The following is a 27563-nucleotide window of genomic DNA, read 5'->3' on the forward strand; positions in this document are numbered from 1 at the left end:
AAAAATCTTCTACTTAATGCCCATTGCAGCGGCACAAGGCCCTGCTGCCGGCCAAGGAGCTCAGCTGCCGAGCGGTGAGCCGAGACGCGGCAGGTGAAGTGTCCGAAGAGGAAAACCGACGCTGGTAAACGGGAGCGCCGGGGGCTCGGCTCCGAAGCCAACGTGCCGGCCCCGCTGCCGGCGTTGCTCCCCTTCGTCTCCCTTAGCCCGGAGCGGCCCGGGCGAGCGGCTCTGCCGCAGCGGCTGCGCGCGGGATTCATCCAGGTCGTCAGAAGGGTTTAATCTGCCTTCTCACCTTGCGCCTTCGTGCCCGGGCGGGATGCCCTGGCACGAGCCATGGGAAGTGTGCTGATGTCTGTGCCATTCCTCTCGGCAGGCGCGAGGTGACGGTGATGGGCCACCCCTTTGCACCGGAGCAAAACTGAGTTTTTTGGCACGGGGCGCGCTGACGTTGGCTCCGAGCAGGGCCCGCGACGACCCTCCCCTTAGCAAGGGAAAGAGAAACCCCGCATTCAGCCTACGTTTACCTTTCATGGAGCTCTGGATGCTAGAGTGGGCAGACCCGAAACGATGAGCCGCGCGAGCTGGCCTCCGGAGCGGGAGCCCTCGCAGGACTCCCCGCGCCGCGCCGGCGCTCAGCTCCACCGCCGCCGAGCTGCTTCGCTCCCGGCCGGTCCCCGCGACGCGACACGGAGCCCGGCCGGGAGCGCGCGTCAGTGAGACGTCTCCAACGTCGGTGCAAAGAAAGCTGGCGTTTGCAGCGCACCCCTCGGAAAGGACGTCCGGCGCTGCTTGCAGCGGAGCGCCCTGCGTGAGGATGAACCGGAGCAGAGCCCGAGACCTGCAAGGGGACGTGCCCGGGGGCTGCACGGCCGGATCGCCCCGTTGCACCCCCTGGGGCATGCAACGTCTCGCTCCAGGCGCCTGGCGCCCCGCTCGCGGTGCCGAGGAGCAGGGCCCTGCCGCGGGGAGCAGCCGCGGGCGGCGTGCACGCCTCGCGCCCAACGCGGCTCCCCCGGCCCCCGCGCCAGCCCCAGCTCTCGCCGCGGCTCCCGCGGTGCTCCGCGCCACGGGGGTCCCCTGCTCCCCAAACGCAACCTCTTCGGTCTGGGAAAGGGCGTTTCGCTGGCACCCTGGTGTGCTAAAACACTCCAAACGTTTTGGGCCGGTTCCAAGGTGGAACAAAAAACAGATTTGCAGCCCTCCAATGCAGTCACGGAGCGGAGCGGCAGGCCGCTCGCCAGCGCTCGCGGTAACCCGAATAGCGCCTTGCTGTGTCATATGTTTCTCTTGGCACGGCAGGGTTGCCCGCAGCACGGCAACAACGCTCCGCCGGGTGACTCACAGCTATTGCTAGGTGAGCGCTTAAATAATTCAGTGACGTTTTATTTCAGAATTTAATTATTTTATCATTTATTACTTGGCCTAAAGAAAGTTCTCTTGTGAGGCAGACGCTAAATCCCCATTTCCGCCAAACCCCCTTCGCTCGGGCCTCGAGGCAGGTTTAGCGCGGGCGCCCGGGAGCCAGCAGCCGGCCGGTCCCCGATCGCCCACTTCCGCACGCTATCCGGGGCGACAGAGCGCTCGGCGAACAAATCTCTCCCGCCTATTTCTCTGAATTATATTTTCTTCCCTTTGTTTCTTTCTTTCCTTCTTTCTTTTACCCCCAGACGATGAATGATTTGGAAACAAAAGGGGACGAGAGATCCAGCATCTATGAAACCAAAATACATCACGGGTTGGCAGCGTCTGCGTTTGCAGCGTCTAACTCGTTCTCAAGGTACAGCTTTGCCGCTGTGTGTGTCAACAGGAGCGAACGCACGCAGATGGATTTCTTTATTTTATTTCTCCTCGGGTCTATTCTCTCCTCTGAAAAAAAGAGCAAAACTTTAATCATACGCGCGCACCCCAGATGTCGAGCCTGTTGGCTGCGTTGGTGCGACGGCTCCCTGTTACGGGGCTCTAACATCGCTCACAACGCCACCACGCCGTCTTCCGACAGCCGCTGTCTAGTTGTAAATTATCACACCTACTTCATCCTTTTCAGGTATAACCAGTAATTTAGCTTTTGGAAAGAAAAAGGGGAAAAAAAAAAGAACTGTGGAGGGGCAAAAATCATCTTGAGTAAGAAAGAGCTAAAAAAAATGTGCAAAACAGAATGAAAATGACACTTCAGCTTTAACATCACATCATTAGCAAGATATTTTATCATGCAATTCATCTGCCTACCTACCTGCTTCCCAAACCACAATGTTCCCCTCAGAGTTCTGTTCCTCTTTTGCAATGAACCATAAATTACATGCTGACAGCTTTAATTTGTGCAAAGTATGCCTGGTTGCTTCTGGCACAAGCAGCCGGCTGCTATAATAAGGTCAATATATATTCATTGTCGCATTGCTTGATGTGCCAGATAACACAAAAATGCAGAAATGTGGTAGTTTCTTTGGGGCTACAAAGTGGGAATGATAGAAAGCGAAGAATGCTGCATCTCATCAGGGCATCGCAAGCAGTTGGCTCATCACTTATGCATGGCATGAGCAATGTTATGATTTAACTAATCATCATCAGTTATTCATCCCATTGCTGTCAGGGGACCATGCAACACTTTCATTTCTTGCCAGTTCTAGATAATTTATGTTCCCCTATCATTCAAGGGGTTTTTTGTTTGTTTGTTTCCTTCCCCCCCCCGCTTTGCGGTTCACCATTAGCAGGTAAGCGCGAGCGTTTCCTTTCGGGCGCGAAGCTTCGGCGTGCGACCGAGGCTGTGACGCGCGGCGGGCGGAAGCGGGGGAGACGGGCGCTCGCCGCGTGAGCCCGAAGCCGCAGCGAGGGCGGCGAGCGCCTCCCGAGCCGGCGCGAGAGCAGCCCGCGGAGGAGCCGCGCGCTTGCATGGGTCCGCCCGACGGGAGCCCTGCCCGTTCCCCAACACCTTCGCGGGTCGGCGCCGGAAGCGCCCGCGGGATGATTCAGCCCCCGTCTCCTGCACAACGCGACCGGCAATCCCCATTGCAAATAAGCGCAGTGTCACCCCGCCGGGGGCTGTCTGCTCGTGGCCCAGCCCTGCCCTGGAGGTGAGCAGCGAGAGCAGGCTGCTGGGCACTTGCCGCTCTCCCCTCGGCCCCGTTCCCACCGCTCGCTGCCGTTCCCAGCCGCGGCATCCTCTCCTCCGCTCTCGGGCCGCCGCCAGCTGCCTCGCCGCGGCTCTCGGACACCCCGCGCCGCCCGGCCGTCGCTCGTGCCCGGAGCTCGGGCAGGGAAGCGCATGCCCCGCGTCCCGCCGGGAAGGAGGACCTGGGCATCCCGCCCTCCCCGGGACGCCCCGGCAGCCGCTCCCTGCTCCCGAACCCCGCGCTCGGACGCGGACCCTTTCTGCAGTCTCTCATTCCTCCCCAAGCAAATCGCCCGAAAGGCAGGAGCCGAGGAGCGGGGGGAGAGAGGCGGAGGCAGCCGAGCCAGCCGGGACGCGCGGCGCCGCTGCCGACGGCCGCCGCGCACAGCAGCCCGCAGCATCCGCAGCATCCGCAGCCTGCTACCCGCGGCGAGGACGAGCCGGGAGGAGGGCGGCCGGTGGCGGGCGAGAGCCGCGCTGCCCGGCACCTCGGGAAAAAACACCGCCCGGGGACGCCCCGCTGCTGGCCAGGGCGCCCGCGCGGCTCTGGGCGCGACCGCGGGCATCGTCTGCCGCGTCCGAGGCGGCGCGGCATCGGGCCGTCTCGACAGCTGCCGGGTCTGATTTGCTTCGTCTGCGTAAAGGGCCCAGCGCCCGCCACGTCGCCGTCGTGCTCCCGGCCGCTTTCGCAGGACGCGTACTGAAGAAAAGAGATGAGGTGTCTTTTCCCAGAGATCGTAAGGATTTAAAAAGCAATAAGGCTTAATGCCTGTTTTTCTTACTTCGTAAGGTGGTTGGGGATGATAAATGATAGGCAATTTCATGGTCGGAATTTCAATTTCCCCAAAATATTAGCGCTGTGCTCCACTTCTGAGCGCTTCTTGTTGGCAGGCTCCTTTTCCTCCGATGCGGCATTCGCTCTCAGCGCCGACATCCCTCCCGCAGGCCCGCAGCGGTCCGGGAGGTCCGGGGCCCGGCCCGGCACCGGCCGCCGCCTCTCCTCCGCCGCAGACTTGGTTCTTTGCCACAAATATGCAGCTGCAGGTCGACGAAAACTACTTAGGAATTCAGCAATAGTTTCGGGGAAAGGAAGGAGTTTGGAAAGCTGAACATTTTTATTTTGGCATTTTTAAATAGGACGACGCTTCTCTTATTTTGAAATACATTCAAATGCAGCCCATGTAATTTAAAAAGGGATTTAAAAAAAAAAAACCCAAACATACTGAAATGTTGCTATTTCAGACAGATGGAATGGATCTGTCTCAGCTAAGGAACTTAAAAAAAAAAAAAAACTCCACCTGAAACTAATTTTTGATGGCTTTTCTGTTTAAGTGACAAGAAGAAGACAACCACAGGTGTTTCAGGCCAGTCCTAATGATTGCTTGACCCCAAAACAACACTAAAAGAAAGAGTAACATGCCCCGAAACAAAAAAAAAGCCCTACACATCGCTTGCATGGAAAAGCACTGCTGTGACCCCTTGGCGTGGAAAAGCTGAAATTTCCAGGCTTTCGTATTATTTTTCCTATTTACCGGGCTCAGCCCGTCTCTCAGCCCCTTCCTCGGAGGAGCCGGTTCCCACGCGGCTCCTTCGCCCCTTCCCTCCCGCGCGCCGCCGCTGGAGCGCCGGGCCACGCGGCATCGCCTTCCCCTTGGCATGAGCCGGCGGCAGCAGTGCACCGTCTGCTGCTGGCTTGGGAAAGGTTAGCGGGAAGAGGAGCATCTGCTCCGAGGAGCCGCTTGAAACAGGATGGTGCAGCGACGTGGGAGAAACATCTGCGGGAACGTCGTGTGCACCCTTCCCGGCGTGCCGGCGACTCCTCGCCTTTCGCTCCTTCGTGCCCCTTTGCCCCCAGCCTGCTTTTGCTGCTCCGCTCTCGCGGCGGCCCCTCCGGTGGCCGATATCGCGCCTCCGCAAAGCCCAAGCCCCAGGGACGGCTTATTGAAATCCATTAAAGCGCGGCAGCTCTGACAGCCTGCTAAGGTAATATGCCACGGCACCGCCGCTCTGATGATGTACTTACATGATATATCAAAGCACCATCGTTCTGATTATGTTCTAATACAATACATCAAAACGCCATTGTTCTGATGATGCACTAGTACAATACATCAAAGTACCAGGGCCCTGGCGATGGGCTATTACTGACCATCAAACTCCTGTCGATCCGACGCTATGCTGTCACGCCACGGCCACTCAGGAGCCGGTAATACAATCAAGCTCATGCTTTAAAATGTATCTCTCTATCCATCTGCGGGGAGATGGGGATTCAGCACCGGCTGGGGACTGCATCCACGCTCCGTGAGGCCGGGGGCCCTCTGACAAGGCTTCGCTGCTGGTGCAGCTTGTCCAGGGCAAGGAGAGCTTGAGCTGACGTTTGAGCACGCGGTTCAACGAAGCCAGCTGCAAAGGGCGCAGAAAGCCCGCCTCGGTTTTGCACCCATGCCTGAACTTTGCAAAACATCCAGTGCAGTCTATGGCTTGAGGAGAGAAACATGCTCACAGGGTGCTTTTAAAATCAACAGGTATTGAGCCTTTTCTGAGCGACCGAGCGCATTCTTGCTTCTTGGCCTTTTCCTGAAAACTAACATCTCCGGGGCGTCTTGCAGCCAGCTTTTTCAGCCTTAGCACCGCGTCTCTGCCCCTCCCCACCCATGCACGGGGGCACACACTACCAAAAGTATCTAAACAAAGGCTAAAGAGCAATTAAAAGAGAAAAAAAAAAAAAAGAAAGAGGTGCCTGAGAGGTTCGTAGCCCTGGGGCAGGACCCTGCAGCCCTCCGGGGCGAGGAAACCGGGTGCCCAGCTGATTCAGCAGCGTTAGCTTGGGCCAAGGGATGTAAGGAAGGTTTTTGGCCTGGAGGCAAAAAGCTTGGTCTTGAGAAACTGCCGAATGAGAAGCTCGGCAAGGGGCTCTGCTTGACCCCATCTCGCCTTTAGCTCGGCGTTGGAGAGGGCAGGGAAGCGTCCTGCCTGCTGCTGCCTTTCTTTTTCCCTTCCCTTCCCCTTCCCCTTCCTCGGCTCCGCTCCGCCGCAGACCCCCGCCTCGGTGCCCCACCGCAGCGGCCCGGACAAGGCAGGACTCGGGTCAAGAGCACCGGGCTGCTGAGAAGCCGCCGTCTGCCTGCGCGGGCTGGGGCGGCGGGTGGCCGCACGGGGCGCCCCGCGTCCCCCGGCGCAGCCTCCGCTCCCGTCGCAGCGGCTCTCCGCGAGGGCGGCCGCCGTTGCAGCGGGCTGGTGTTCGCCCCCGGCGCCGCTGGGCAAACAGCGCGCCGCGGGGAAATTAAACAAACACCGGTTATAAAGTCGCCATAATCAGCTTAAACTCAAGGGATAACGTCCAAAGCGGCGGCACGGTCGAGACGGGCGGCCGGGATGGTTTCCCGGGATGTTTTCCCGGCTCCAGCCCACGGCGGGAACGCGAGCGAGCGGCGAGGGGCAACGTCGGGCGCTGCCGCTGCCGTGCCCAAACCCTCCGTGAAAAAGGCCCAAAGAAAACAAACGTCAGGCTCGGCACCCCTGAAGAAACTCAAACCCGAACGCACACATCCAAAGCACCTCGAGAGGCCGGGTGGGGTTTAATAACATAACGGCTCCCCTTCACTTGAAAGTAGGTGATGCACAGCAAAAGCCCCTTTCCGCACCCCTTTCATGTCGGTTCACCAGCCGAGGCGAACCCTAGTTGCTGCCATCTGCTGCCTGTTCGATGGCTGAGGTGAAACGAGCTTGCTGGTTCTCAATCCCGTACCCGGCAGACGACTCCCCTCATCACAAAAATACAACTGGAGCTAATTGGCATGCTGGCTGGCAGTCTCGGCACGGAGGAAAAAGAAAACAACCTGACACGTTACTACTTACAACAAAGCTTTGGGGAGCGGCAGATTTTCCTCTGAGGCTGGAAAACAAATGCCTTTTAAAATAAAAGCCGATAAACTGACGAACTTAGTGCTGCTTCTCACTTATAAATCACAGCGCTGTACTAGCTAATGGCTCCGGCAATGGGAGTTCAAAGGAAAGAAGTAACCTAATTATAAAGTTTGTTAGATTTATTGTCAGTTAATAACAGCATTTTCAAAGATGCTATGAGTAAGATCAGTGGGCTTCTTATGCTTTACGTATTTTTCTCTTCCCAACAACTATTCTAGGTCAAATTTATTGCGCGACGTTTCTTTTTCCATCACAGAGCAAGGACACTTGCAAGCAAAGCTTGCAATGCTGTGATTAGCATAATGAGGGCAGGGAAATATATCCTACTTCCTTTTGGCTTTTTTGGATCAGATAGCGAGCAAGAAAAGGTGTCAAGAGCTGCTGGCAATTTTTGCAAATATTAAGGTAATGAAACAACCAGGAGATGCTGAATTATTAACGGTTCTCCTGCATTTCTGATATTTTATTCCCTTTATTAAATGTGTAAGTGAAATATCAATGAGCTGGGCTCCCTTCCCGCTCCCACGCTTTGCCCAAAACCGGGCAGGGTGGGAGAAGTCAAATCCCCCCCCGCTTCTCCACCCGTCCGGGCAAGGATGGCCGGGGTCAAACCGCCCAGCTCGTCGCAGGACTCCCGAGGCCGAAAGCAGAAGAGAGCGGGTGGGTGACCCGAAGCGCCCCACGGCCCAGCGGCGCCGGGGGGGCAGTAAAACCGCCCGCCCCACGTCCTGCAAGAGGAGCGGCCCCCGGCTCCCCCCGCAGCGGGCTCCTCGGCCGCCGCTTTCCCCCCGCGGCACGCCGAGAGCCGAGCCCCGCAGCACCGGCTTCGGGAAAACGCAGCCGGGAAGGTTTTGCAGCGCCACGAGCCGCGGAGGAGGGTCTCCGGCCGCGGCACGGCTGAACGGACGCCGCGCGGTTGGGAGGGGGCGCAGCCGCCGGCACCCCCGCAGCGCTGGACCCGGATGAAAACCCAGCATTTCTCAGGCGGTTTTTACCGGGCTCCGAGGCCTTTCCACGCGGTTTGGGTTTTGCCTGCGCTCCCGCCGGGCCCCCGCCCGCTCGCCTGGACGGCCGGACCCCGAGGATGAGGATGCTCAGAAGAAGGATTGCCAGATTTTTCCCGGAAATATCTTCTACGCGACTCCTGTCGTCCGTCCCATCCCGCGACCGTGGAATTAAAGCAGCGTTTAAGCGACGAGTAGAAGGGGACGGAGGAGCTCAGCCCAGCTGCGCTGCGCCCTCCGCCGCGAGGCCGCGCTCTGTTTTCCCATAGCATTGACAAAAAATATTGTGCTTTAAGCGCTCCAAAATAGGAGTCATACTCTAAGCTTAATTATCATTTAAATATAATAGGAATCTGATGTTTCCACCAAGCGAACGTGTGCCAATCAGCCAGCAGTAAGTATTGCATTTTCTAAACAAATCGTTATTAACTTTAATATATTGCAGACATGTAGCAAGCTGGATCCAATTTTAAGTGAAAATTAATGGCAAATTCTTGTAACCACATTAAGAGCCATCTTAGTTCATTTGAAATCAGTTAAACATGAAAACAATATGAAAGCCATCTTGTGTGCCTGAAATATAAATATTTGTCCTTACCCTTGCCAGAGCAGCAAGAAAAATTAAGAGATGTTGGCATGTAAGCTTTATATAAACATACTCACAAAAGGCCGACATTTGATGGATTAAACTATTTGTCAATTTTTCCATTTCCTTCGTCAAAAAGTAATTAAACATTAAGCAGATGTCAGAATCTAATTGGTTCTGGAGAATATTGCACAATAGGATTTATGGCAATTGTAAAGTTGTATTTACATGTCTGCAAACAGGCAGCTATTCGCTGGAAGACAGTGGGATGGGGACGAGGACAGGGATGGGGACGCAGACGGGGATGGGGACAGGGATGGGGACGGGGACGAGGCTCCACGCAGCCGCCGCATGGGGGTCTCCGCCGCCCGCACCTGCCTGCATCGCCCCGATGCCTGACAAAGAAATGAAAAGATTGGGTTCCTTTTGAATCTTTTTCTTCCCCTTTCCTCAATGGAAAAGGGGGGGGGGGCAGAAGGAAAGGGGGGGAAAAATCGCTCTTCTCTAGCCCTTTTTTGTATTTCTATTTTTTGTATTTTTACAAAAAACAACCCCCCGGTCCCAGCAGTCATCCCCAGGCTATGTTCGAAAATCAGGCCCGTGGGTCGGGGCGAGAGTCGCGCACCCCGTTTCCCTCGCTGCGGGGGCCAGGGCTGTCTCGGGTGGAAGTCCCCAAACCGCGTGGGTGCAGGGCGGCGTGACCCCGCGGGGGCCGCGTCCCTGCCCGCCGGCTCGGGAGCCGCCGGCTGCCCGCGCGGATGCTCCCGGGAGCCGGCGCGCCTCGGCGCCTCCGCCAGCATTGCCATGGCAACCGACCCGACCGGCAGCCTGGATCCGCGCAGGGAACCTCGATCCGCGCAGGAAACCCAAAGAAACTCCCCCAAAGACGCCGTCGAGGCGGAGGCAGCGGAAAGGCCACTAATGACCCAGCAGGCGACCGCTCGAGGAGCACTCACCGTGCCAGCGGTCATGTGCGGCTTCGTGCTTTGCCCCGGCTGGAGGCTGGGCACGGAGAGCCGGCCGTTTCCTTGCAGGAGGCAAAAAACAGGAAGGAAATGTGCTCGGGATACAGCCGGCAGCGGTGCTCAGGATGCACTGGGCAGCGGTGCTCAGGATACAGCCAGCAGTGGTGCTCAGGATGCACCGGACAGTGGTGCTCGGGATACAGCCGGCAGCAGTGCTCAGGATGCACTGGACAGTGGTGCTCAGGATACAGCCAGCAGCGGTGCTCAGATGCTCTGGGCAGTGGTGTTCGGGATACAGCCAGCAGCGGTGCTCAGGATGCACCGGGCAGCGGTGCTCAGGGTACAGCCAGCAGTGGTGCTCAGGATGCACCGGGCAGCGGTGCTCAGGATGCACCGGACAGCAGTGCTCGGGATACAACCGGCAGCAGTGCTCAGGATACAGCCAGCAGGGGTGCTCAGGATGTACTGGCAGCGGTGCTCAGGATACAGCCAGCAGCAGTGCTCAGGATGCACTGGGCAGCGGTGCTCAGGATACAGCCAGCAGCAGTGCTCAGGATGCTCTGGGCAGTGGTGCTCAGGATACAGCCAGCAGCGGTGCTCAGGATGTACTGGCAGTGGTGCTTGGGATGCACTGGACAGTGGTGCTCAGGATGCACCAGGCAGCGGTGCTCGGGATACAGCCGGCAGCGGTGCTCAGGATGTACTGACAGCGGTGCTCAGGATACAGCCAGCAGCGGTGCTCAGAATGCACTGGACAGTGGTGCTCAGGATGCACCAGGCAGTGGTGCTTGGGATACAGCCAGCAGCGGTGCTCAGGATGCACTGGACAGTGGTGCTCAGGATGCACCAGGCAGCGGTGCTCAGGATACAGCCAGCAGCGGTGCTCAGGATGTACTGGCAGCGGTGCTCAGGATGTACTGGACAGTGGTGCTCAGGATGCACCAGGCAGCGGTGCTCGGGATACAGCCGGCAGTGGTGCTCAGGAGGCACCAGGCAGCGGTGCTCGGGATACAGCCAGCAGTGGTGCTCAGGATGCACTGGACAGTGGTGCTCAGGATGCACCAGGCAGCGGTGCTCGGGATACAGCCAGCAGCGGTGCTCAGGATGCACCGGACAGTGGTGCTCAGGATACAGCCAGCAGCGGTGCTCAGGATGCACTGGGCAGCGGTGCTCAGGATACAGCCAGCAGCAGTGCTCAGGATGCACCCGGCAGTGGTGCTTGGGATACAGCTGGCAGCAGTGCTCAGGATGCACTGGACAGTGGTGCTCAGGATACAGCCAGCAGCGGTGCTCAGGATGCTCTGGGCAGCGGTGTTCGGGATACAGCCAGCAGCGGTGCTCAGGATGTACTGGCAGCGGTGCTCAGGATACAGCCAGCAGCAGTGCTCAGGATGCACTGGACAGTGGTGCTCAGGATGCACCAGGCAGCGGTGCTCAGGATACAGCCAGCAGCGGTGCTCAGGATGTACTGGCAGCGGTGCTCAGGATACAGCCAGCAGCAGTGCTCAGGATGCACTGGGCAGCGGTGTTCGGGATACAGCCAGCAGCAGTGCTCAGGATGCTCTGGGCAGTGGTGCTCAGGATACAGCCAGCAGCGGTGCTCAGGATGTACTGGCAGTGGTGCTTGGGATGCACTGGACAGTGGTGCTCAGGATGCACCAGGCAGCGGTGCTCGGGATACAGCCGGCAGCGGTGCTCAGGATGTACTGACAGCGGTGCTCAGGATACAGCCAGCAGGGGTGCTCAGAATGCACTGGACAGTGGTGCTCAGGATGCACCAGGCAGCGGTGCTCGGGATAGAGCCAGCAGTGGTGCTCAGGATGCTCTGGGCAGTGGTGTTCGGGATACAGCCAGCAGTGGTGCTCAGGATGCACCGGGCAGCGGTGCTCAGGGTACAGCCAGCAGTGGTGCTCAGGATGCACCGGGCAGCGGTGCTCAGGATGCACCGGACAGCAGTGCTCGGGATACAACCGGCAGCAGTGCTCAGGATACAGCCAGCAGGGGTGCTCAGGATGTACTGGCAGCGGTGCTCAGGATACAGCCAGCAGCGGTGCTCAGGATGCTCTGGGCAGCGTTGCTCAGGATACAGCCAGCAGCGGTGCTCAGGATGTACTGACAGCGGTGCTCAGGATACAGCCAGCAGCAGTGCTCAGGATGCACTGGACAGTGGTGCTCAGGATGCACCAGGCAGCGGTGCTCAGGATACAGCCAGCAGGGGTGCTCAGGATGTACTGGCAGCGGTGCTCAGGATACAGCCAGCAGCAGTGCTCAGGATGCTCTGGGCAGCGGTGCTCAGGATACAGCCAGCAGTGGTGCTCAGGATGTACTGGCAGTGGTGCTTGGGATGCACTGGACAGTGGTGCTCAGGATGCACCAGGCAGCGGTGCTCGGGATACAGCCGGCAGCGGTGCTCAGGATGTACTGACAGCGGTGCTCAGGATACAGCCAGCAGGGGTGCTCAGAATGCACTGGACAGTGGTGCTCAGGATGCACCAGGCAGCGGTGCTCGGGATACAGCCAGCAGTGGTGCTCAGATGCTCTGGGCAGTGGTGTTCGGGATACAGCCAGCAGCGGTGCTCAGGATGCACCGGGCAGCGGTGCTCAGGGTACAGCCAGCAGTGGTGCTCAGGATGCACCGGGCAGCGGTGCTCAGGATGCACCGGACAGCAGTGCTCAGGATGCACCAGGCAGCGGTGCTCAGGATACAGCCAGCAGCGGTGCTCAGGATGTACTGGCAGCGGTGCTCAGGATACAGCCAGCAGCAGTGCTCAGGATGCACTGGGCAGCGGTGTTCGGGATACAGCCAGCAGCAGTGCTCAGGATGCTCTGGGCAGTGGTGCTCAGGATACAGCCAGCAGCGGTGCTCAGGATGTACTGGCAGTGGTGCTTGGGATGCACTGGACAGTGGTGCTCAGGATGCACCAGGCAGCGGTGCTCGGGATACAGCCGGCAGCGGTGCTCAGGATGTACTGACAGCGGTGCTTGGGATGCACTGGACAGTGGTGCTCAGGATGCACCAGGCAGCGGTGCTCGGGATACAGCCAGCAGCGGTGCTCAGGATGTACTGGCAGTGGTGCTTGGGATGCACTGGACAGTGGTGCTCAGGATGCACCAGGCAGCGGTGCTCGGGATACAGCCAGCAGCGGTGCTCAGAATGCACTGGACAGTGGTGCTCAGGATGCACCAGGCAGTGGTGCTTGGGATACAGCCAGCAGCGGTGCTCAGGATGCACTGGACAGTGGTGCTCAGGATGCACCAGGCAGCGGTGCTCAGGATACAGCCAGCAGCGGTGCTCAGGATGCACCGGACAGTGGTGCTTGGGATACAGCCAGCAGCGGTGCTCAGGATGTACTGGCAGCGGTGCTCAGGATGTACTGGACAGTGGTGCTCAGGATGCACCAGGCAGCGGTGCTCGGGATACAGCCGGCAGTGGTGCTCAGGAGGCACCAGGCAGCGGTGCTCGGGATACAGCCAGCAGGCCAGCAGTGGTGCTCAGGATGCACCAGGCAGCGGTGCTCAGGATACAGCCAGCAGTGGTGCTCAGGATGCACTGGACAGTGGTGCTCAGGATGCACCAGGCAGCGGTGCTCGGGATACAGCCAGCAGTGGTGCTCAGGATGCACTGGACAGTGGTGCTCAGGATGCACCAGGCAGCGGTGCTCGGGATACAGCCAGCAGCGGTGCTCAGGATGCACCGGACAGTGGTGCTCAGGATACAGCCAGCAGTGGTGCTCAGGATGCACCGGACAGTGGTGCTCAGGATACAGCCAGCAGCGGTGCTCAGGATGCACTGGGCAGCGGTGCTCAGGATACAGCCAGCAGCAGTGCTCAGGATGCACCCGGCAGTGGTGCTTGGGATACAGCTGGCAGCAGTGCTCAGGATGCACTGGACAGTGGTGCTCAGGATACAGCCAGCAGCGGTGCTCAGGATGCTCTGGGCAGCGGTGTTCGGGATACAGCCAGCAGCGGTGCTCAGGATGTACTGGCAGCGGTGCTCAGGATACAGCCAGCAGCAGTGCTCAGGATGCACTGGACAGTGGTGCTCAGGATGCACCAGGCAGCGGTGCTCGGGATACAGCCGGCAGCGGTGCTCAGGATGCTCTGGGCAGCGTTGCTCAGGATACAGCCAGCAGCGGTGCTCAGGATGTACTGACAGCGGTGCTCAGGATACAGCCAGCAGCAGTGCTCAGGATGCACTGGACAGTGGTGCTCAGGATGCACCAGGCAGCGGTGCTCAGGATACAGCCAGCAGGGGTGCTCAGGATGTACTGGCAGCGGTGCTCAGGATACAGCCAGCAGCAGTGCTCAGGATGCTCTGGGCAGCGGTGCTCAGGATACAGCCAGCAGCGGTGCTCAGGATGTACTGGCAGTGGTGCTTGGGATGCACTGGACAGTGGTGCTCAGGATGCACCAGGCAGCGGTGCTCGGGATACAGCCGGCAGCGGTGCTCAGGATGTACTGACAGCGGTGCTCAGGATACAGCCAGCAGTGGTGCTCAGAATGCACTGGACAGTGGTGCTCAGGATGCACCAGGCAGCGGTGCTCAGGATACAGCCAGCAGTGGTGCTCAGGAGGCACCGGACAGTGGTGCTCGGGATACAGCCAGCAGTGGTGCTCAGGATGCACCGGACAGCGGTGCTCGGGATACAGCCAGCAGCGGTGCTCAGGATGCACTGGACAGTGGTGCTCAGGATGCACCAGGCAGCGGTGCTCAGGATACAGCCAGCAGTGGTGCTCAGGAGGCACCGGACAGCAGTGCTCGGGATACAGCCAGCAGCGGTGCTCAGGAGGCACCGGACAGTGGTGCTCGGGATACAGCCAGCAGCGGTGCTCAGGATGCACCGGACAGCAGTGCTCGGGATACAGCCAGCAGCGGTGCTCAGGAGGCACCGGACAGTGGTGCTCGGGATACAGCCAGCAGCGGTGCTCAGGATGCACCGGACAGCGGTGCTCGGGATACAGCCAGCAGCGGTGCTCAGGATGCACCGGACAGCGGTGCTCGGGATACAGCCAGCAGCGGTGCTCAGGATGTACTGGCAGCGGTGCTCAGGATGCACCGGACAGCGGTGCTCAGGATGCACCAGGCAGCGGTGCTCGGGATACAGCTGGCAGCGGTGCTCAGGATGCACCGGACAGTGGTGCTCAGGATGCACCAGGCAGCGGTGCTCGGGATACAGCCGGCAGCGGTGCTCAGGATGCACCGGGGAGCAGTGCTCAGGATACAGCCGGCAGTGGTGCTCGAGCGGGGGAAATCGGGGCCGCTCGTGCCCACGGCGGGACCAGCCGACCTGCGCTGGCCTCGCGGGGACGCGAAGCGGCGGCGAGCGTGCGGGCTGGAATTATTTTCCCGGGCGCTGCCTGGCTCCTTGCAGAGCTCGGGTGCTCCTGGCTGCTCGCGGGGATTAACCCGCTGAAGATGCTGCTGCTCCGCCGGCTTCGGTGGGAGCCCCGGTCGGCAGTGCTGGGAGCCAGAGGGCCGTAGGAGCCCGACACAGGCGCCTGAGCTCTGAATTACATTTTATGGAATTACCAAAAAAGAAAAAGAGAAACTTTTTTGGCTCAAGTCGGCGGCAGCACAGCGGCTGCCTGCGTTCGGGGCAGGGCGGCTCGGCGCGGAGCTGCTCTTGCCCTTCCTCTGCCTTACGGAACGAGAGAAACTCAGCAGTTGCGCGAGCTCGGCATCAAACCCAGCAGCGACCCGGCTCACGCGCGCGCGTCGGCCTGCGGGAACCGCTGCGCCGGCGGCCGAGGGGGGCCCGGGCCCGGCGCGGCTGCAGCGTGCAAGCAGGCGTGCCCGCGCGCACGCACGTGCGGGTGCACGCGCCGGCCCCGGCCGGTCCCCCTCGGCCGGCCCAGCTCACCTGCTCCCAGCGGCTTCCCGTCGGCGTATAGCGAGACGGCGTTTTCTAAAACGCGCATGATAATTTACAATAAAGACATTGGAACAGTGACATTTACTGCAGACCTTGCGCTCATTAAAACAGTCTCATTGCCTCATTAATTCAATTTTTCGGAAATTATGTTCATTTTTATGCACTGTATTAGCTCCTCATACGTATCGCATGCTGTTATTCCACGTTTAAGGAATACGTCTCAAAGAGGGTTTCCAAGTCAGCAATCCCAGCACCCTAGAAGCAAAATAATTACTTTTTCCATTGCTAGTTCCTGTTATCCCACTCCAGATAAATAAAATTAATGCAACTACGTCTGTCACGTGAATTTAATCATTCCAAACAGCGTTAGCCTGGGCTATAACTGTGCAGTAAACGCGCTTCATGCTATCGAGACTCAGGAATTTAGTGGCAGACGCTTCTGCACCTTCCGCAGCTCCGGAGAAGCACGGCGCCCGGCGCCGGCCCCACCGCGCCGCCTCCTCCGGCACAGCGGCGGGTGCACGCTTTGCACCGCTGGGGCCGCGGCCGTCGTGCCGTTTGTCCCGCCTCTTTACAGGAGAGCACGCCTCGGGGTGGGCTTGCCTTGGGCCTCCCTTCTTGCCTTCCCTCCTTTTGCAAAAATGATTTTTTTTTTTGGCTGGATTTCCCTGGCGCTCACCACGCTGTCGCCGAATTGCAGCACGGCGCCGGCTTGCCTCCCGGCAGCAGGGGCTCCCGGCGAGCCGCGGCGAGCGGGTGCAGGCGCCCGCGCGCCGCCCGGTTTGCCCTTGGCGCTGGGAAGAGCTCGGTCCGCCCTCCCCACGCCGCCGGCTGCAGGGCGCGCGCGGGGGTTTGCCGGGGCGGCTGGGCTGCCCGCGGCACGGCGCGGCACGGCCAGCCCCGGCCGCTGGCCGCCTTGGCCAGCCCAGCTCCCCGCTCGCCCGCACCGCGCTCGGCTCGGTGCGTGCAACGTGCCTTTGCTGCAGAGCTCCCAGAAACCGCTCCGGCCAGACTGGCCATCGTAAAACCACCAGGAAGACAAAGCGTCCAGATTTCGGACGCTCCCAGATCCTCTCTTTATTTCCCGCGGCAGGATCTCCACGGGCCACGCTCAGCCCGTGGTGCCTGGAGGAGCATCCCTCACCGCCCTTGTCCCCATCTCAAACCCTTTCAGTCTTTTTTTGCTCTTTCCAGCCCAAGAATGCTCTGCCCCGCGCCTGCCCGGGAGAGCGAGCGGGCCCTTCGCCGCCGCGCTCTCCGCCTCGTTTCAGCTCAGAAACCAGCCCACTACGCATATTTAGCCCCTTGCCTCTGCCTCACAGCTACTCTCCTCCTTTAGGATTCATTATTTAATCCCCCAGCTGTATTATTCAGCTCCCTGAAGCATCCTGGCCTGGAGCTGGCGTGGAAGATGCTGTGCAAACCGAAACCGTGCCGGGCGGCAGCCCCCAGGGCTCGGCGGCGGCCGCTCGCGGCGGAGAAGGGCACGGGGCGCCGCCGGCCCCCCGCCGCCTGCGCACGGGTGTTTCCCCACCCCGGCTCCACGGGGACCAGCGTCAGACGAAGACGGCCTGTGTCGTCCCCTCTTCAACGTGCGCGTTGGGTGCGTGCATCGAGCTACACGGCATTAACACAGCTCTAGCGGCTGTTGTTCCCAGGGCGTCTTCAGGGGCCACCGGGCCACAGCCCGGCGGTTCCAGATAGGCAGCTGTCACCGAGAAGGTCCCGCAACGAACCCTGAGAAGCGTCAGAAACTGGAACAAGCCGCAGCGAAAGGCGGGTTCACGCAGAAGGAAGCAGGCGCCCGCCGGGCGGCGCGCGGCCGCAGAGCGCCGAGCTGCTCCGCCAGCGGAAGAGCCGCTCTGGAGCCCGTGACGTGACGGCGCTGGGCGCTCCGGTGGGTCCCCACCCGCGGCTCGCGGAGGAAGCAAACGGGAACTTTGATAAAAGCCGACTGCTTCACCCTAAATAAAAAAATTCCCTGCCTTGAAGAAAAAACCCTTCCCCCCCGCCTTTTTTTTTTTATTATTATTTCAAAGCACCCTGTTCAGCAGCAGAGCATACAAATACTCATAGCTACGCAAATAGCAACTCTTTATTTGCTTTGTTTGCTCAGCTAATATTGACTTTCCAGCCTAACACTGCTGCTATTGAGTTTGGCTATTCACAATGATGTTTGAGTAGCATTAGAACAGCACAGCGATAACAGCATGTGCAACAGAAAAAGCAATCCATCACCCCGCCGTGGGATAGTGCCATTATGACAAGGGGGGGGAGGGAAAAAAAAAACCCTGCTTATTCAGTCAAGTACAACTGTTGAATATAATGCTGGCAATGACACTCCTGGCTAGCGCAAACAACCCAAGGTTACGGCGTTATTGTGCGCTCGCACAAAGCAAACACTGCAGAAGGGCCGCGCTGCTGCTCGCCCGCCTTGGGTTTCGCTTCTGGCCGGGCTCAGCGGCCGGCACCGGCGAGAAAAGCGCCGAAAGCGGCGGCTCGGGGGGCTCCTTCCCCTCCAGCCCCCCTCGCGGCTCTTCTCCGCTAGCGCTCAGCGAGCCTCGCAGGCGCCTTTTGTTTCTCCTCCAGGCTGCCGAGCCAGATGTGAATGGGGGGGGGGTGGTCTCAGGCGCACCCAAAGGCGGAGAGCAGCCACTGTCTAGCGCGTTGGCCAGCCTGCCCGCTCGCCGCCGAGCCCCGCGGGTGCTGCGCCCCGCTGGGAGGGCAGGAGGACGGCGACGGATGCTGGGATGATGCTGTGCCGGCGGGAGGGAGCTGCTCTGCCCGCTGCCTCCACGGCCCCCCTAGGGGGGAAAACGAAAGGAAAATTAGTGCATTATAAATCCCATCCCTGGTTTTGGTTTTTAAAGGTATTTTTGGTGTTAGGAAGCGCGTCCCACCTGGGAGAGCAAGCGGAGAGCCGGCGTCTAACCCAGCGATGCTTTGGGGCTGCATCCCGCCGGGAAGGCGTCCCGCGCCGGGCTCAGCGCTGCCCGGGCACTCAGCTGCCGGTCCGCGCCGTCCCGGGCGGCTGAGACCGCTGCCGCCCCGCCGGCCTCACCGCGGCGAAGCCTTCCTCCTCCTCCTCCTCCTCCGAGCCAAACCTCCATGCTCCTGCCCCAACAAAAGGCGCGAAGGCAAAAGGAGCAAGCACTTGAGAGCTGGCCGTGTGAACAAGCACGAAGAAGGCAAACATGCTTCGTACCACAAATAACTCCAAAAGAATGAGACAAAGAGGTAATTATCGTTAGTCGGCTGCTCTCCCGGGGCTGGGAAGCAAGGCGTGAAGGAGCTGTTTGCTTTGGCTGAACCAACAGCCCCGACGGGCACCCAAACACCTGCGCTCGCGGAGGCTCAGAGGGGGCCGGGGGCGGCGCGGCGCGGCGCAGGGCGTTTGCACGCTCCTCTGCTCTCCCTGGGCGTTTTGCAGCTCACCCTCCTGGGTGCCAAGTCCACGTTGACACAACTCCCCGGCCGCATTGCATCGCCCTGCTCCGCCGCGCAGCCCGGCCGAGCGTGGCAGAAAGGGCCGCGACGCCGGGCCCGAGGCTCACGCCTGCTGATGAGCCCAAAAAAGGGCCGAATGCAAACACAGAGGGCAGACAGAGCGACGGCAGGACGTCTCCGCGGGACCGCGGCCGCCGCTCTCTGCGCCGGGAAAACGCCCGGGGAAGGCCAGGCAGCCACGTGCTGGCCGCCGCGCTGAGCCGGACCGCCTCAGCTCCTGGACAGCAGTTTCCATGTTATTATGTGATATTACTCTTAATGCGCAGACTGAAACTCTCTGCTCTTTATTAGCCTGCTCCGGGTGCGCCAAGGCCTCGGGTCTGCTCGCTGACAAATAACAGCCTATTATTAATGTCATTGTTATTACATATGCATTTCTGTAGAGCCCATCACACAGGCTCTCAATTATGCTTTGCGCTTAGGTAGCACCTTTCGTTTCAGGTCTCGTGCTGCTTTGCAAACATCAAATCAATGCTGGAATTTTTGCCAAAGGCAAAAAAAAAAAAAAAAAAAAAAAGGAAATCCCAGCACTGATGCCTCGGGTGGCAGCCTGCCTCGCGCCTGCCACAAAGACAGCGAGTGTACGCGTGAAAACACACAAAGTGTTTTAATCCGGGGGTGCGCTGGTGTTTTGAACGGGCGGCGGGATCGCAGGTTGCCCGCGCGGAGCCGGCCAGCAGCATCGCCGCCGTCGGCGTGGGTGGGCAGGCCGAGCCGTGGCGAGAGCAAAGCCCGGCCGGCGCCTCGGACCCGGCCGCGGGCTCAGCGCAGGGGCCGAAGCTGGGGGACGGGGACGGGGACAGCCCGCAGGCGCCTCCCGGGGAGCTGGCGGCCAGCCGGAGCCGGCGGCGTCGGGCTGCAGCAGCCGCTGGTTCACGGGCTTTGGCATCGTCTCCGAAGCCTGAAGACTCGGTTGCTTTAGCGTCTTTTCCCAAAAAACCCTGCCGGGGATTCCTCGCGGGCGGCATGCGCAGCTCCGGGGCGGCAGGACACGGCGGCTCCCGCTTCGGAGACGCCACTGAGCGCGGGGGCCACGGCGCGCCGGGGAAGGACCTCGGTCCTCTCCTCCCTCCCCTCGCTGCCCGCCGCGTCCCTCGTTCTTACCCAGGTCAAAGCGCCCTGCCGCCTTCAAACAATTTGCATTGCGTAATTAGTTACAATTAGCCGGCTGCGGCTTGGGAGCCTCGGCCAGGGTCGCACCCGCAGCAAATCCGGGCTGCTGCGCGTCCGCACGCCGCGGGGCAGGAGGGACGCGCCGGCCCGCGGGCAGGACGCCGTGCTGCCAGCCAGCCCTAGAGATTAAGGCCACAAAGTTTAAAAATAAAGGCAGAGAGAGAGAGAGAGACGGCGACAGAGCCGAGCGCGTGCCTCACCTGCGCGCTCAGACCCAGAGCCCGGGCCCGGCCGCGGGAGGCTGGCGCGGGGCCGGGGCCGGCCGTGCCGCCTGGGGCCGGGTCCCTGCCACGCCGGCGGCAGGCGCAGGCAGGCCACGGGGGTTTTGCAAGAAAGCAGCTTTCCAGCTCTTTGCCCCGGGAGGAAAGATGCTCTGAGCGCTGCCCGCTGGAAGACCGCTTATTCTCGCGGCCGGCACTTAGCGCTGACCCGCCGGGGAGCTCCGCAGACGTCTGCTCTGCCGGCCCGGCGGCCCCGCTCTCCGGCCCTTCCTTCTGACCGCATCGCGGAAACGGGCAGCCGCCCGACTCGAGGCCACCACCGGCCCAGCCGCGCTGCCGCCGGCGCGACGCCACGGAGGCGCCCGAAGCTCCAGCCGCCGCCAACCGCCCCGGGAGCCAGCCCTTCCCGCCCCTCCGTGCTCCTCTTTCCCACCCCTCGCTTGTCCTGTCGTCCCAGGTGTGACCCTTCCCTTCCGCTTTTGCTCCGGACGGGCTGCAGGAGGCCAGGCGAGCCTGCTCTGCTCTGCAAACGCGGCACCAGGCCGGCGGCATGTGCCGCGCCGAGGCAGCCGCGATATCGGACAGCAGCGCTTGCAAGTTTACTGCAAATTGCAGGAGGCAGCCGGCACGCAAGCACACTGCGGAGGCCAGAAAGAGCATAAGGAAAATAGTTTCATGCTTATCTCCTTCATCCACAGAAACCTTGGTGAGATGCTCTGTAACGATAACCAGCTTCTCCTGTGCTGGCAGATGATTACGCGGCGCAGACGGGAGCGTTTTGGCGCCCCGCACGTGCCACCCAGCACAGCAGCCCCCGCTGCCCGCCCCCAGCCTGCGCCCCAATCTCCCTGGCAAACTGCACAGCATGTTTAACCGTGTCTCTGTCCCCCTCCATGCCCTCGGGTAGGCTCTTGTCCAGTCTCCCGGATGCAGCCCAGCTTTTCCGCCGGTGGCACTCACTGCAGCCTTGCCCCGCTCTCGCCCTTCAGGGAGCGCATTCGTTTCCCCGAGGCCAGCTGCCCTCTCCGTACCAAACGCGCGGCACCTACCTTTAAGTCCTGCTCCCATCCTCTTGTCCCCCGCGGGACCACGACCTCCCCTCCAGTCCTTCCTCGCGTCTCGGTGCGTTGCTGCGCGCCGTCCCAGCACGCCGAACGCCTCGCCGGGCTGCCGGCGTCCGGGGCTGCACGCGCTTCCTCCGGCTCCGGCCTCAAGGATGCTGCAACCCCTCCGCTGGCGCTGCCTGCGCCGGCAGAGGTGCTTCGGGGCCGGCTGCCGGCCGAGAGCAGCTCTGCCCCGTCGCCCTCGCAGGCCGCTGCCGCCCCTGCGGAAAAGAGGGCGAGAAAGAGCATCTCGGTTGCCTGCGCGGCTCCGGGCTCACAGAGCTAATTCCCCGTGGCGAGGGAATTAATGCGCTCTGACACCAGCAGCTGCCACTGCAGGAGCTGGCGCGGATTTTCGGAGCGGACGTAAACGAGGCTTCGATGTTTTTAAACGCCAGAACAGAAAGGAAACTTCTGGACCAAACATCTCCAGAAAAATCCAAAATGCTTAACGTGGACTTGCTAGCCCATGGGCATTTCCTGGTGTACCCACTGGGGTTCGTGGTGGCGAAGAGCTCTGGAGCAGTAAAAACTCTCCCGGGCTGAAAAAACGTTCCAGCTGGCGGGCACTGTCACCCGCATAACTGCACAGGGCCATTTTTTTTCCCCCCCTCAAATTATGCACTTTTGAAGATTTTTATCCCTATACACTTTACAGTAAAAAAAGAGACATTTTAATGAACTATTCAGATTTTTTTTTTTTTCAGTCACCTCTGGCCATCTCTGAGATACACTACCGAAGATTAAAGAACAGATAAGCACGTATCATAGCCCGGCCCTTACACCGCGGTCCTTGCAAGCTGCTCCCGCTCATACAGCCGGCAGAAGCCTACAGGGCTCATTGCTCCGAAATCAGTGGTTCGTGACTCCGCCACAGCCCCTTGCAAGTGCCGACCAGGTCAGACCACAGGACATAATTCCCTTTTTGGTCCCAGAAGCAACGACTCCTCTGAGGACCAGTCCGGGCAGGTGTGTCGGACGCCTCCAGCAGGGCGGAGGGACACGGGCTGCAGCTGCCGGCTCCGGCGCTGGGGACGAAGCTCACCCCGGCAGACGGACATTCGGCTCAGCCGTGCCCCGACACCCAGCGGCAGCTCGGGATGCTCGCGTTGGCTCGCCCCAGGAGCTGCCCAAAGGCAAAACCACACATCGCCATCCACGGAAAGGGAAACGTGCGGCGAGATGGAGCAGGATGAGGAGGGTCCGCAGCAGCCCCCCTCCCCGCGCCGGCTGGAGGTGGCCGCCCTGCCGCGAGCTCGCTGGCCGGTGCGCGCTGGGGCAGCGAGGCAGGATGAAAGCTTGGTCCAGCTTTCTCAATTAAGGCATTTTGCAATCAACTTCAATGGGGCTGGGATTTCACCGCAAAGTCAGCAGGATTGTATCTGGCAGTCGCCTCCAGAGCTACAGCTGCAAGACCAGTAGCTAACTAATACCCGCTCGGTTGTGCAACCCCCTGAAAGCTCCCGTTTGTGCAACGCCGGTGCACCTTCGCCTGATGAAACCAACCTCGACGCGGAGTCAAAGCAAAACTATTCCCGTTGCGTACGACAGGCTGGAGGAGGGAAAGCAATGACAGGAGCGCATGAGCGCTGGAGCCGCCGGAGCGTCCTTCCGGCCGTGCCTGCAACAGGCCTGGGCAAGGCAGCCGCGTCGCCAGCGAGCTGAGTCACGCTCTCCCCTCTCGTCCTTCTGTGCAAGCTGCGCCCCAGCCAAATCACTTCCAAAGCTTCGGGAACAAATCGATGAGTGGCTCCCTTCCCAAGGTCTGCCCTCCGCGGGTGTTGTCACAACACGGAAACCGGTGTTGCTCTCACAGGCGGCGAGCCTGACAGCCTCTGGACTTCCTCATGTGGGATTTTCTCATGATCGATGAATGCTAAGCAGCTCCTAACCTGAAGCCTCCAGGTTAATTACTCCATCCGTAATAGCAGTAGAACAGCCTTAACCTTCCTCAGGAAATACAGTCTCGCCAGCACGAAAGGAGATGCCACGCTGTGATTCATCTTAGCGTCTAGGAAAATTTGCAGCGATAAACCCAATAAAGAAAAACAAGTCCAATAAAGCTAGCATTCAACCTGCAAACTAAATAAGTTGAGGTGACCAAGCCTGGATATAAAGTGTAGCCAAGTTCCCGCTGGCGTGCTCAGGAGGCAGGAGCGGGGTGCCCTTCCCCTGCGGGTGGGTATTTCTGCAGGACGGGCTCGCCCGATGCAGAGCCCAAGGACCCCCGGACCAGGAGACGTCCCCAGGAAACACGGCAGAGCTGGAGCTGGAGGCAGCCCAGAAGCCCGGCGCGAGGGCAAACGCGCAGCAGCCGGAGGCCGCCGGACCCGCGAGCGAGCGCGCAGGGCGGGTTTTGCTGCAGCCGAAGCGATCCCCATCTCTCCGGCTGCACGGCTCCGCCTGAACTTCAAGATCGCGAGCTCGGTTGTTACGTGTGAGCAAAAAGGAGCGAGTTCATTTCGGCTCCCTGAGCCCAAAACCGTGCAACTCTGAGCACTTCATGCGTTAACCAGCTGCAAACGCCCGTCGGACAGGCAGGCTGCCCTGGCAGCGGCTCGCCGGCACGGTGCCACTGCCATCTACCGCCACGCACTGCGATAGCAGCTCACCTGCCGCCGTGCCCTGCCCTGCCAGCCAGGAGAGTTTTGGGGCCCTTAAAACCCGAAGGGCTTTTCACCCGGGTGCACGCTCCGAGCACGCATGGGTGTGTGCATCCACCTATGTGCATCCACGCAGAGTGCCCGCACGTGTGCATCCACATCGAGCATCCACGCAGAGCGTCCGCACACGTGTGCATCCACACAGAGCGTCCGCACATGTGCATCCACACAGAGCATCCACGCAGAGTGCCCATGCGTGTGCATCCACGCAGAGCATCCACGCAGAGCGTCCGCACATGTGTGCATCCACACAGAGCATCCATGCAGAGCGCCCGCGCGTGTGCATCCACGCCGAGCATCCACGCAGAGCGTCCGCACATGTGCATCCACACAGAGCATCCACGCAGAGTGCCCCTGCGTGTGCATCCACGCAGAGCATCCACGCAGAGCGTCCGCACATGTGTGCATCCACACAGAGCATCCATGCAGAGCGCCCGCGCGTGTGCATCCACGCCGAGCATCCACGCAGAGCGTCCGCACATGTGCATCCACACAGAGCATCCACGCAGAGTGCCCCTGCGTGTGCATCCACGCAGAGCATCCACGCAGAGCGTCCGCACATGTGTGCATCCACACAGAGCATCCATGCAGAGCGCCCGCGCGTGTGCATCCACGCTGAGCATCCACACAGAGCGTCCGCACATGTGCATCCACACAGAGCATCCATGCAGAGCGCCCGCGCGTGTGCATCCACGCCGAGCATCCACGCCGAGCATCCGCACGCCTATTTGCTCAGCATCCTCGCTGCTCCCCGGGGCTGGCAGTGCTCCGCAGTGGCAGGGACCGACTGTCCGTGCTAGCGTATCTGCGCTGCGGATTAATAACCAGCCTCGGGGAGGTTTGAGCGATTTGCCCAAGGTCACAGGGAGAGGCAGGAGCGGAAGCGCGCGGCTCGGAGCCCCGCTCCCCGGCCGTCGGTCAGGCGGCAGTTACGCCGTTCCGCAAACAACCCACCTGAAAGCACCCTGCTACTGACACCTGGCAGCAACACCCCAAGCCCTACCCAAGCTGGAGTTGCTATTGCCAGGGATTTTAAATCCATGAATCACCAACAAGCTTTCATTTAGGTTATGCACACTAAGTCCTCCGCCAAGGACCGCCTCAGCCTGCAGCTCTCCCACGACCCAGCCCACCCTCCCGATCTGCGGAAGGGGGGAACGGCCCACCAAACGCCTACGTAAGGACCGGGTGGGGGGCTGCTCTGGGTTCGCAGCAGGCCGGTTAGGTCGTGCACGGAGAAACGCACGGAGCCCACCTGGCATCTCGCTTTTGCGCCCGCGAGAGCCCCCGGGACCAAGCCACCTCTTTCCCAAAGGCCGAGCACGGCTTGAACATCCAACCAAGGATGGGGCCGGGGTTGGAAATGCAATTGCACCGCGGCTATTTCAACACTGCGTTCAGCACGGCTGTCGCGGGCAAGGGCTCGCGGCACCGCGCGGTTGGCCGTGCAAGAGCGGTGAGTCAGGATGCGGCTTTTGCACCCGCTCACCTCTGCGGAGAGGCAGCGTGTGGGCTAGTCCTGCTGCGAGCCGGGCACCAGCCACAGAAAACAGAAACTAGCGGGGAGGAGGAGGAAGAGGAGGAGGAGGAGGGGGAGAGCGTTGCTCAACGCAAGGACAGCCGAGGCGCTGCAGCGGCCTCAGGAAGGGCTGCGCACGCCGGTTTACCTCCCGGCGGCGATGGGAGCGTCACCGGCATCGTAACTTCCCCCCAGCGCCGGGCAGCAGCCTCCTTTCTGCATCGCCTGCTTTCCCTCGCAGAAAGCGTTCTGCCACCAGCATTAGCTAATATTTAGCAGCACTCTGGAACAAACAAGGCGTCAGCGAGGAGGCTACGCGCCGCCGGATCGCTGTGCTCTGCATGCCCAACGAAAAGGCTGTTAGCTGCATGAAACACTGTTCTCCGCGTCCGCTAGGTGCTTTCTGCTCTCTGTCGGAGCCCAATTAGACTCCTTTTCCCATGAAAACGAGCCTTTGCGGCACCCGTCTTACCTGCAAAGAGAAGCCTTTAAAAGAATCGTCACGTATCCCAAAGACATATTTGGTTACCGAAAAGGACAAGCGGGCAGAGGGTTGTCTGCCCGGCTTGTTCTGCCTCCGCCGCCGGCTGAGCCGTGCCACGCCACGCCGCTGCCGCGCGCCGGCGGCCCGCGCCTCGGCGGAGCCGCTCCTCGGGGACCGCTCTGCCCCATGAGGGCGGCTCAGAAGCGGCCCACCCGTCCCAAACTCGGCGGGCGGCTGGGCAGCCGGCGCCCCGACCCGGGCTCCGGCCCACGGCCCAGCTCGTGGCCGATTCTGGCCCGTCTCTGAGCTTTTTTCGGGTGCAGATTAAAAGCATCGCCCGGGTTTTTGAAGGAGCCACGAGCCGACGTTCAGCCTGGCCCGGGAAAACGCTTGGCCTCTATCGCTCCTTCTTGCTTTAAGCTGGAATTCAGGTTTGCCTGGAGTCCTGTGAGTACTTTTTCTTTTTCTCTTTTTTTTTGTTGTTTTTTTGTTTTCAAGTCAGGTGGTTTCCGTTCGCTGCTAGCATCGCCGTGTTTGTTCCAAGATCAGCTGCATAAACACGATGCCGGGACGAGGGGCAAGGTTCAAGAGGTGAAACCCGCACCGCGGCGTGCATGTGTGCGCGGCTGTGCCCGTGTCAGCCAAAGCCGTATTTTGTCCCTTCTAATTATACCTCGCTATATTAACAGTTAATAGCTATACATTTAAGCAAATTATCTCAAATAAAAAGGGGACAATAATTACACTGTTTGTTTTTGCTCCTTTCATTGCTGGAATTATTTCTTTGTTTGCCTAGCGTTAAATATTAGCGAGAACCTTTATGCACTAATGTCTGCTCGGTTGCCTTTTACTGCTTTAAACCAGCAAGAGTCAGTAAAAGTTTGGGCAAATATTAGATTTGGCAGAGCCTGCTGTTTGTATCAGGAAACCGATTGGTGTTATTGATTGACAGATGTGACCAAATGTTTAGAAAGTCTGTCCTCTATTGGATTCTGCTAGGTGTTTCAGCAAACAGCCCTAATACAAGGCAAACAGAGTTATTGGAAGAAGTACCAGCTTGTGTTAGCACAGTAAACTGAGGGCTGTGCAAACAGCTTAAAAGAATCTGGCCACCTTCACATAACCTTTGATGTAGGTATTGATCCTTCTGAAGGTGGCAAAAAGTTTGAACAGGGAGCAGATTGAGTGGGATCAGATATATATAAACACCCTAAGAATGTAAATGTTATCTTTAAGCTACACTGTCGCTTTAGTAATGGATGTCTGTTTGGAATTTATCTTCTTCCAAATCTCTAAATCCATGCAGCAATAAAAATTAGTAATAACTTTTAGATAGACTGCCTCCTAAGTCTCTCTCTCCTCCCCTGATAAGTGCAGCATCAGGCATCTTTAATTCTTCTAAGCCGGAGACGGAGACTCGCGGCAAGCA

General features: G+C 60.0%; 1 protein-coding gene across 4 annotated transcripts; it reads right to left on the bottom strand.

Moving 5' to 3' along the window:
- Positions 1 to 1391: 1391 nt before the first annotated feature.
- On the bottom strand, positions 1392 to 26362 carry LOC138068924 (uncharacterized). Of its 4 annotated transcripts, XM_068958833.1 has the most exons (3): positions 22252 to 25238; positions 21415 to 21689; positions 1392 to 1869 (listed from the first exon to the last, which is right to left on the bottom strand). In XM_068958833.1, the coding sequence occupies exons 1-3, from the start codon at positions 22308 to 22310 to the stop codon at positions 1733 to 1735; spliced, it is 471 nt and encodes a 156-aa protein (XP_068814934.1). In that variant the 5' UTR covers positions 22311 to 25238; the 3' UTR covers positions 1392 to 1732. The 4 variants fall into 4 exon arrangements, with proteins under 4 accessions (XP_068814934.1, XP_068814932.1, XP_068814933.1 ...); XM_068958831.1 differs by lacking the exons at positions 1392 to 1869; positions 22252 to 25238 and adding an exon at positions 26123 to 26362 and having other exon boundaries at positions 19762 to 21689; XM_068958832.1 differs by lacking the exon at positions 1392 to 1869 and having other exon boundaries at positions 19762 to 21689; positions 22975 to 25238.
- Between the last annotated feature and the right edge of the window lie 1201 nt (positions 26363 to 27563).

The sequence above is a fragment of the Struthio camelus genome, chromosome 12 (assembly GCF_040807025.1).
Source record: "Struthio camelus isolate bStrCam1 chromosome 12, bStrCam1.hap1, whole genome shotgun sequence".
Classification (NCBI taxonomy): Eukaryota; Metazoa; Chordata; class Aves; order Struthioniformes; family Struthionidae; genus Struthio; species Struthio camelus.